Here is a 10119-nt window from a genome sequence, read left to right on the forward strand (position 1 = left end):
TATCTCTTGATAGAAAAAAACAACATACCCTCATCAAGGCCATAATGGTACATACATAATAAGGCATTAGTGCTCAGCGTAAGCATCACAATAAAACCAATGCAACTTGAATTGCTAATGGGAGCAGCTGGCTTGATTTTCTTCTATTTTGGAATCAATATAATTATTTCTTTGTGCACAGAGGATGCAATATGTGTAGAAGACATTTACCAACCTTTACACACACCTGGTGATTACCTTGGAGAGATATTAAAGACTAAATAAAGAGTAAAACATGGGAAAAGGAGAACAAAGTCTGTTTGTATTAGACGCAGCTCATCCATAACAGACTCTTCGTGCTTTAGCTCAATACACATTAGCTTTACCCATGGGAACCAAAAGAATGATCCAATGTCTATCAGCTGCTGTAGGCTTTGGACCAGGATCTTGTTCCATGCCAAGGTGAAGAATGCACTGCTCTGTGTGGGTTTTAACTGGTATACACCAACTTAGCTCTTTTCACACAGAAACCATTTAGCTAGTAACGTTTGTACAGCAGTCTTGACAATTACTTCAGTAATTACTTCTAGGAAACTGTTCTGTAACTGCTTTTCTATAGGTTTAGCTTGTACAGACCAGTAATACACAGATGTATTCAAGTACCAACCACAAAGCCATCAAAGCAATTTATATCATTTCATTTCTTGTTATTGCTTAACATGTTCTACTAGATCCAGCCTGTGCCTCCCCTCATCTCTGCATGCAAACAGAGCATATGCTTGTTCTGCAATGAGCTGTGTTGCAATGCCGTGCTGGGCAAGCAACGGTTTGGGAAGACATCTCAAGGCTCCTTACATGGATCACCTCAGATCTGGGGATAACGTTAACTAACTAACATTAACCAACATTACTGGGGATAACAAAAAAGAAAAATCTGAGGGACGCCAACATCACAGAATATGATCAAGTCAGAGAAAGGATCTGGGGAAAATGTTGGTTTGGATTTTGAGTTTCTACTTTTTTAATAACATTTGATGTGGTGTTTCTGTAGTGAAATGCACTATATCACCTAACACATCGTCTATTTTAACACCAAAGTCAACTTTGGTCTAAGCCAGTAAAATGCCACAGTTCGAACATCAACCTTTCATTTTCTAGTGTCTATTCTTGGTAAAAGCAAATTGCCAGAAACATAGTTTAATAAGAATCCTTATCAGTTTGTATCAGTTCTGCTATATTTCATCTGCAGCAAAACCCTCGCAAAACTCATCTGCTGACAGACTTCGTCTAGCCTGATTTTCCAACCAGGAGTTGAACTCTGTGTTCTAGTGCTTGGAAAGGCAGAGACAATATTAGAAAAGTTTTTGAACTAAAGCTTTCACTCAGAGGTGGTGAGGCACTGGGGCAGAGAAGCTGTGGATGCCCCATCCCTGGAGGTGCTCAAGGCCAGGCTGGGTGGGGCTTTGGGCAACCTGGTCTGGTGGGAGGTGTCCCTGCTCAAGCAGGAGAGGTTGGAACCGGGTGATCTTTAAAGGTCTCTTCCAACCCAAACCATTCTCTGATTCTAGGATTCTAAAATTTTATTCTCAAATCAAATCTGTCTAATTGAACATTTTTTCAAATCTAGTGTCCAAATATTCTTATGTGGACCTGGCTGCTGGAACATGTCTGTTTGAACACCAATTACAATATTATATGAGAGCAAGTGTACGCACAGAAGTTATACTAAATCAGTCATTCTTTTAAATATGTAAAGAGCTTTTTTCAATCATTGCTTTCTTATTATTACATATCACTGAGAAATACTATTTCTTTTTTTTTTCTAGAAACTGGAGATCTACTGTGCATCTTATTATTTACAACTATTTTCTCACAATAATAGACTATCTTTTTCTTCCACAGGTAAAAACTTTCAACAGAAGTCCATAGGCCAACCCAAAATAAAAGATCTTTCTCCAGTACGGAACAGCCTAGCTCCTATATCTAACCACTGTGCTCAAAAAAGTAAGTACAACCAAGTCTCGTCTACGGTATCATACTGTGTGCCTCCATAAGTGGCAGCTGAGTGCTTGAGGGAGGTTTCTTGGAAGGCACCACGGGAGATTGTTCAGTCCAAGCCCCTGCCCACAGCAGGGCCACCTGCAGCAGGTTGCTCAGGACCACATAGGTTTTGAGTATCTCCAAAGATGGGACAGCACAACCACTCCAGGCAACTTGTTCCAGTGTTTGACTACCCCCAAAGTAAAAAGTTTCTTCTTATGTTGAAGTAGAAGTCCCTGTATTTCAGTTTGTGCCCACTGACTCTTTTGCCTTCATAGGTTACCTCTGAGAAGATCCTGGCCCCCCTCTTTACTTTCCCCAGTCAGGCATTTATATGTATTGGTGTAGGGTGTTACTCCTCCCCAGGTCCAGGATTTTGCATTTCCCTTTATTGAATATATCATGAGTCTTGTCAGTTCATTTCAACAGCCTTTCCAGGTCCCTCTGAATGGCAGCACTTCCATCCTCGGTATCAGCCACTCTCCCAGATTTTGACTGTTTGCAGAGTTGCTGTGCACGCACTCTGTGTCATCATCCAAGTCATTAATGAAGATGTTAAGCAGTACTGGCCGTGGTATCAGATCCAGGGGTATCTCAGTAGTAACTGGTCCACCTCCAGCTGGACTTTGTGCTGCTGATCTCAGCCCTTTTCTCCAGTGAGTTCCACAGAGCTGATCTAACAGATATGATCTAAATCAGCAGAGAGGAGAGTCTGGTGTTACATTTGTTTTCCAGAGCAGAGGCTGGAATTCTCATAGATATGGGATTTTTCACTCTCAGAAAGGTTTGTGGATGCTATTTCACAGGGGGTACGACATGATCTACCATGGTGACTTGCACTATGTAAGGAGTCACTGGAGATGGATGACAACATCCTCAAAACTGCACACCGGAGAAAGGCTGGATATGTGAGATGAAAGCCAGGATAAGGAATGACTCTTCTACAAACAGCATGAAAAATATCATAACAGACACTGATTTTTTCATCCTTTTGCTAATGAATATTAGAGGAAAGAGGATAAGATTGAGGTTATCAGGTTTCTGAAACAGATGATCCTTGATGATTTTCAAGACAGACCTCACTCTGTCCTAAGCACAGCAGCTGGACCAGCTCTTACACAAGGATGGGAACCATTCGCTTCTCTCATTCTAGCACGAACTGTTTTGGGAGCTAAAATAAAGGGACTAAGAGAGCATCAGCCTTTTTCTTCTGCACTATCAGCCAGGTCCTCATTCTCAAGGCAGTAAGAAGCAAGATCCCGAAGGGCAGGTAAAGCCTCACCCTGCTCCAACAGCCCAGGAGGATTGTCAAGACTTAGTGAGTGTCCCAGGCAGGATGCACATATAAATTTCACATACAAACACTACTCCTGGCAGTGTCCTGCCCTCACACTCTTGTGCTCCACTAAGTCCAAATCCCTCCATGTATTTTGAACAAGGATTTTCAGTTTGCTATTTGCCATCCTGCAGATCAGCCAGGTCCTAAAGCATTGAAATTTCAGAGCTAAAGATTCTTTGCCTCCTATGATCTGAGCTTCTGAAGCCATTCTGCAGCTATGAAAACATTACTAAAAATGAAACAGCAGAGGTAGCTTTATAGGGAACATCAGACTGGGTAGGGGAAATGCAGAATCCTCCACTGCTGCTGCACAGTAAGTGAGAAAGGAAGAAGAAGAATATGCAGAATACTGAGGTGGTATTGCCTGCCTCCTCAGGAGAAAGAAAATCTTCTAACTGCTTTGAAAACCCCAGCTCCAAATCTTCTTTTTGTTTTCAAGCTTTCTATTAACATTCCTTATGTTTTCTATTTAACATAGTTGTAAGCAAAATCCTAAAAAAAAAAAAAATAGATTTCATAATCACTGATGTTTTTGCAGAAATTCACACAGACAACAAGGATTTTAGTTCTAGTCTCATGCCAAAAAAAAAGAAAAAAAAAAAAGTACTCTACAAATGAGATATAACTATTATAGTTCATAATCATCTTGTAATGAACTAACATAGCACATTTATCCAGGTGTCATTACTGCTTGAACATCAGTTCGAGCTAATAAACGAAAAGGAAAGTTATTTGCAAAATAGATTACGTTTCTTCTTTGTTAATACAAATGACACATTTCATCCTGGAGCTTTCCAAGTAACTGTTTCAGAGCCAAGATTTCAGTCACCATCCAGCCCTAAAAATATTACTGTTCCAGACACAGCCGTTACTCAGGCATATGGTTCCAGCAAAGAAGTTTGAGTACAAACATTTTTGTTTTTCTAATATTTTCTTTTGTTACACTAGATGTGTGCTAAATACATGCAACAAAACCAGTGGAGAGAAAAAAAAAAAAAAAAAAAGGCAACCACGGAGTTGGAAAGATAAAATAAGCATAAATTAGAGAGAGAACTGAAACTTGTCAGAAATAAACAAAAAGAAGAAACATCTCCCAGAAAAGGAAGGGCAATGGAAAAAAAAAAAAAGGAAGAGATGCTTTCACCTCCAAGTAAAAATATTTAAAGATACAGGTTAGGAGGAAGATAATATGAATGATATGGTAGCTTAGGAAAAGAATACTTCAATAACTTTAAAACATAGTTTATAAACTCTCACACTCCAGATGTTCCCAGGGCCAAAGGGGTACATCAAATGTCTTCGTGAGTAGCCTTTTCATGACCTGGCATCTCTGTTATGCTGCGTGCTGCTGCTCCTCCACTCAAACACCCCTCCTACTTCATCGTGCAACTCTCCCAAGAACCCCTGGATAGCAAACTCACAGCCATCACACAACACTCACACAGTGCCAGAATCATTTTCCAAGCAAATATGGAAATTCGAGAGAACTCTCTGCTGTTCTCACTTCTTCATGTGGCACAGAAGGTCTGAAGCCACACTGGGGTTATTACTTGTTGAGCAAAACAAAAAAAAGATCTATTTCTGCAGGTCGTTTAACAACAATTTCTGGGGATCAATAGTCACTTTTGCCTTTATTTATCATGACTGGAAATTTCTCCTTTCCCAAGTTAACAGTAAAGGATTCCATGAAGCACCCTCCTCTCTGCAGAGGGTCACCATAATCCATGCATTAGGGATCCATGATCCATGTTAAGGGAGGGAGTCTAAGACCATCCCCTCTTCTGGGTTGCACATAATATTTTGGCAGTGCTTCCCTGACAGCAGTATTCTGGTCTCTGCAGTTTACAGCAACTGCTCAGGAGTCACTGCTGAGCGAAAAAGGCTCACTGAATTAGTAGGTCTTACAGCATCACTCTCTTTTGGGTAACCAACTCTGCCCTCTGAACACAAATATGAACACAAAGTGGTGCTTTTGTTTTATATAGCTCCTGGATGTAAAGCAACCTGCCTGAAGGGTTCTGTCTCTCACAGACGCCAGTGCTGCATCCAAACTCCTGTGTTTCAGTACAAATAATAATGTATTATTTCAAAGTCATCTTTGTCCCAGTCCTGAGATTCTTACAGAACATCCTAAACCAAAGGTCCTGAGTATAGTATGTGGGCAGTATGGATGTCTGGCTGATGTTTTTTCCTTCTTTCAAGGAGTACGGGTTTGTGATGGCATGGAGGTGAAATCAAGCTAAACTGCTTACACCCTACTTAAACCCACCATTAAGGGCTTATCTAGTACATAAAGTGTTCTGGAGATGTTTCACACAGGTGTAAACTTTGAATGCATGAACATATGCCTATGCCCCAAAGAGAGAAACAACTGGCCCTCTCAGTACGCTTTTGGCTTTCATGCCAAAATTTTGTGAACGCAAAGCTTTTTAATCATGTGCCAGAAAAGATATAGGCTAATATATTGTACTTACCCCTGATTCACACAAAAAAAAATATAAACTGAAGCAAATTATTAATGGTGTTTTTTTGTTGCTGTTGGAAGCAACAACTAAACCATTTCCTGAACTTCTGAACACAAATGAATCTTGAACATAATCAGTGAATTACATTAAATTGACAAGGGACAAGGAGGTCTGGTACAATACTGCCTGGTCTGGCCATCACAATTTGAATTGTACTGAAATCAGCCTGAAAAGAAAAAAATCTTCCAAATTTTTAAATCCTCTCTGTGAAGATTCTGCTCTGCCCCTGATAGACATCTGGTGAGTCTTAGAGAATTACCACCCCTGATAAGTAAATAAAGAAAGCTGAAATGCGTCTATGGCATGTAGTACAGAGGAAGATGGCAAGGAGAACTCCAGCCTCTGTCACAATGAATATAGTGAAAAAATACACATCTACAAAACTCATCTACGGCCCACTAAAGACATTAGAGAGGTTCATTTGTGTTCAACAGGACAAATTTCTGACTCCTTAATTATACACTAGGTAAATCTACTAGCACTGAAGCACTTGCATGACAAAACTGTTGTGCTTCTGCTTTACTGTGGCACAGAAGCTGTGGGGTTTCTGTTTGAAACTTTGCAGTTTTATTTCCGACTTGGGCACAGACTGTATCCCCAGTTAGCTGTACTACTGTTGCTGACCCAGCCAGCTATTTCCCATTTTTCATGTGTACTTTTGGTGGCTTGGGTTGTGTTGTTTTTTTTTCTTTCTTTCTTCATTTGTTTGTCCTAAGTATAGCAGTTTGCATGTTGTTTTGCTGAATTTCATTATCTAAATTTCTTACCATTTCTCCAATTTATCAAGGTCATTTTGCACTGTAAACCTGTTGTCCAGGAAATAATTACACCTCAAGTAACTCTTTTTGATGTTGTTTGATGAACAGTGAGAAGGTTGACTTCGTATGTTCAAAGACTCACTTCTGAGAAACACCAGCACAGACAGGTTTTTATGTATGAAAGTTAGGTTAATATATCTGAAATCCCGAAGACCTCTTTTTTTCTGTCTTTTTAATCTACAGCCTTCAAGACACTCTACCCACTATTCTGTCTATAAGTTCCTCAAGTGTGTTTAATGTTTAGTTTGTCTGGGGGGATTTTTTTTTTTTTTGAGATTAAAATTCACTTGCAAGGTCCAGCTTATTACAGACGCATTGACTGCAGTACTTACTCAGTTCATACCAATTGATTATTTGGCCTGTTATTTCTAATAAGAATGAGTTTATTTATCATGATATTCTCTATTCAAACAGTAAAAGTCTAGATTAGCTTCAGATGTTTTTCTGAAATTACACATGATTTTCATAGCATTAAGAGAGGATACTTTTCTCCATTCCTAATTTGTGTAGAATTTCTCTCAATTTGCACCAGGAAAATTTCTCACTATGAAAAAGGAATAATCAAAGGGTCTGCTGGGAACAATGCAAACAAGAATACTCAGGTTTTCAGTGAGGTTAACTAGGAAATGAAAGGATAACACCTGGCTGAGAAAGTCACCTTTTGAGCAAAATACTTTATAGCAGAATTCTTTCTGCATGCAAAGAACCAGGACACCAGCATGATACCAATCAGAGAATGGCTTTTAATACCTAACCACTAGGAAGCACTTGTGGCTAATTTCAAAGGAAGAGCTATCAAAATGGGCAGAAAATCCAAATAACCTTCTGGAGGCTGCCATGACTAGCAGCATGAAACATTTCAGACACAAATGTTGATACTGTATATTCATCGTGATAGGTGCAGATGGAAGGAAATTGCAGATGGATTGAGACTGCAACCAAGGAAAAACGAATGTGAAGAATAATGAGGAAGGATCTGTAACCAAAACAGATGTTAACTCTTGTTGGGAATCCCTGACATGGCTAGACTGAAAATAAATAAATAAATAAACAAATAAATTGCTAATAAAAAAAAGTTTGGCCAAGGCAAAGAGCGTGTGAATTAAATGGTGAATAAAATGAATAGAGTCTAATGTAATCCACAATAAAGTCTAAGGCAGAGATAAAGAGGTCTATAATTAAGGTTTTGAGTCCTCCTTTTAAAAACTTGTGTGATTAGTTAACGAGTTGCCTGACTGAAAGAGCTTGAGGACAAGCTTCTTTAGAGAAGGCACAGAACTGTACTAACCCTAAAGCACAAACACTGTTACACTGCTGGTTGTGAGGTGGAGGTTAAGGGTGCTCTAAATCCTCAGTTTCTCACAAGGCTGTTGACAAGCACAAGACATGCAACAGCTGTAGCTCTTGTGTTTCAGCGTGGGTCTTAAGTGTGCTGTAGGGTATTGGCCTGCTCTTGTGGCCTGTGACACGCAGAGCAGATGTTTGGACCTACCTTCATGATTGACTGTGCCTAGAGAAACCGAGACATTTTCCCAAGCTCTTCCATTTCATTTTCCTAATATTTTTACCAGAATTTACCCTGGATTATAGACCACCTACCACACACAAAAGTTGTGCTAAAATTAATATATTCCCATGGAGCATTTCTGTTTCAGTCAAGCCTATGTTTTCTGAAGAAAAAATGTCTTCTGGAAATCTCTCTGAACAGACCAAGTCTCGTTCAGACAAACTACAGATTCTGTGCTTATCAAAAGTAAACCTTTGAACTTGTTGGGTCTTATGGATCACCAAACATGAAGTAAATCTCTTGATACTGGAATTATTTTCTTCAGCTGAAGATTAGCCCTGACAGGCTTTAGGGATTTTTTACTCATATATTTATCACATCTTTCAAATGCGGGTTTATTTATACACAACACAACAAAAAAAAATGAACAGTTCAAAGAAAGCAACAAACATATCATTAGTAAAAATGTCATGCTTCTCATTCTTGTGCATTCTTTCTCTCTCTCTCTTTTTTTTTTTCTGTAGTTCAGCTACCATCTCAGGGTGATAAGAAGTTTAAGTCCCTGCCTTTAAATTCCATAAGGACTGGTGCAGTTATTCTCCCACCAGCCCCAACCTCCAGATCCCAGAAGAGGGGACATTCTCAGAGTCATATGCTGTATTCTTTCTTGCCTGGTCTGTCAGGAGAACCTCTGAAACCAAGCCGTGTCCTACCTGCAATCCCAAGCCAGAAGAAATCCAACCCTGCAGAAGAGCTTGAGAAATCCCTCACCAACCAAGACGATGAAAATTAACTCATTGCACTGGCATCAAACACATCAGCTGAAATACATCCAAGAGCTTGTTACAAGATAAGTATACAGTAAAATCTCATTAATTTGCACTACTGATGCTCTTGTGAACTCGAGTGTAAAAAAAAAAAAAAGAAAGAAAAGGGTAGCGCATCACAAAAGCTGCACTGTGTATTTATATAGGCATACTCATTATAGTTTTTGTTATGATGGAAATACTAAAGCTGTATTTAATGTTCTGTAAATCTATTTTGTGAATGGAGCCCTCATAACATGCAATCTTGTTGCAGCACTGTGCTGTTAAGCGTTCCGCAGAAAACAGGAAGAAAGAGTAAGATTTTCTGTGTGATTTAAGTCAGAATTAGAGAACTACAAATCAATGGGGATTCTCTGCAGATTGTAAATGCAAAGGTGCTGATTCTGAAGCTGTGTGCCATCAAAATATCTTTTTAAGATAAAAAATATAAGCTCAAAATAAAAGGCAGTTTTATCAAATGAGCTTTTTTTGGCTCTTTATTTTTCACATATTTTCTACATTGTAAGTGTGTGGATTTTTTCTTCTTTTCTTTCCTTCTACAAGCTAAAAAATTACAATGAAACACTAATCCTTGTGGGACAGGCAGGGTTATAGCACATGTTCAAAACCGTGCCTTACATTGAAAGATATATATCTCTTTCATTTATTATTTTATATTTCTCAGTGACAAAAATGGAGTTGTTCATTGACAATTTCATAAAACAAGGATTATATGGTCCTGAAAAGTTAGGCATTATTTTATCACTTTTAGCCACAAACTGAAGGAAATCTAACTAGACTGCTGTTTCATTAAGAGCCTTGGCAAGTGCTGCAGCCTCTGACTAAACATTTCGCAAGGCTCTCCTTTCCTAGAGGCTGACAAAGATGCCAGCCTCCTCTTGCTTCAGGATTCTTATCTAAATCTCACTGCTATTAGCCAGGAGGCGTTCCATGTCTGATTACAGGGGACGTTGTTAGGACTAACCAAAGACCACTGGGGAAAGCACACTGTGGGCAGCAAGAGGGGGAGGACAGCCCTCATTTATCGCCTCATCTGTATCACCATTAATGGTAAACCTGTCTTACATTAGTCCTACATCAAAAG

General features: G+C 39.2%; 1 protein-coding gene across 2 annotated transcripts in view; it reads left to right on the plus strand.

Annotated features, from left to right (window-relative positions):
• The window catches only part of ANKRD55 (ankyrin repeat domain 55), a 52728-nt gene extending 42824 nt beyond the window's left edge, over positions 1–9904 (plus strand). For both annotated transcript variants that reach the window (XM_083816651.1, XM_083816652.1), the window contains exons 10-11: positions 1882–1983; positions 8733–9904. In XM_083816651.1, coding sequence (XP_083672777.1) covers positions 1882–1983; positions 8733–9001 — 371 coding nt within the window. In that variant the 3' untranslated portion in view covers positions 9002–9904. The remainder of the gene's footprint in view (positions 1–1881; positions 1984–8732) is intronic.
• The last annotated feature ends 215 nt before the right edge of the window (positions 9905–10119 follow it).

Source organism: Anser anser (assembly GCF_964211835.1).
Source record: "Anser anser genome assembly, chromosome: Z".
Lineage (NCBI taxonomy): Eukaryota > Metazoa > Chordata > Aves > Anseriformes > Anatidae > Anser > Anser anser.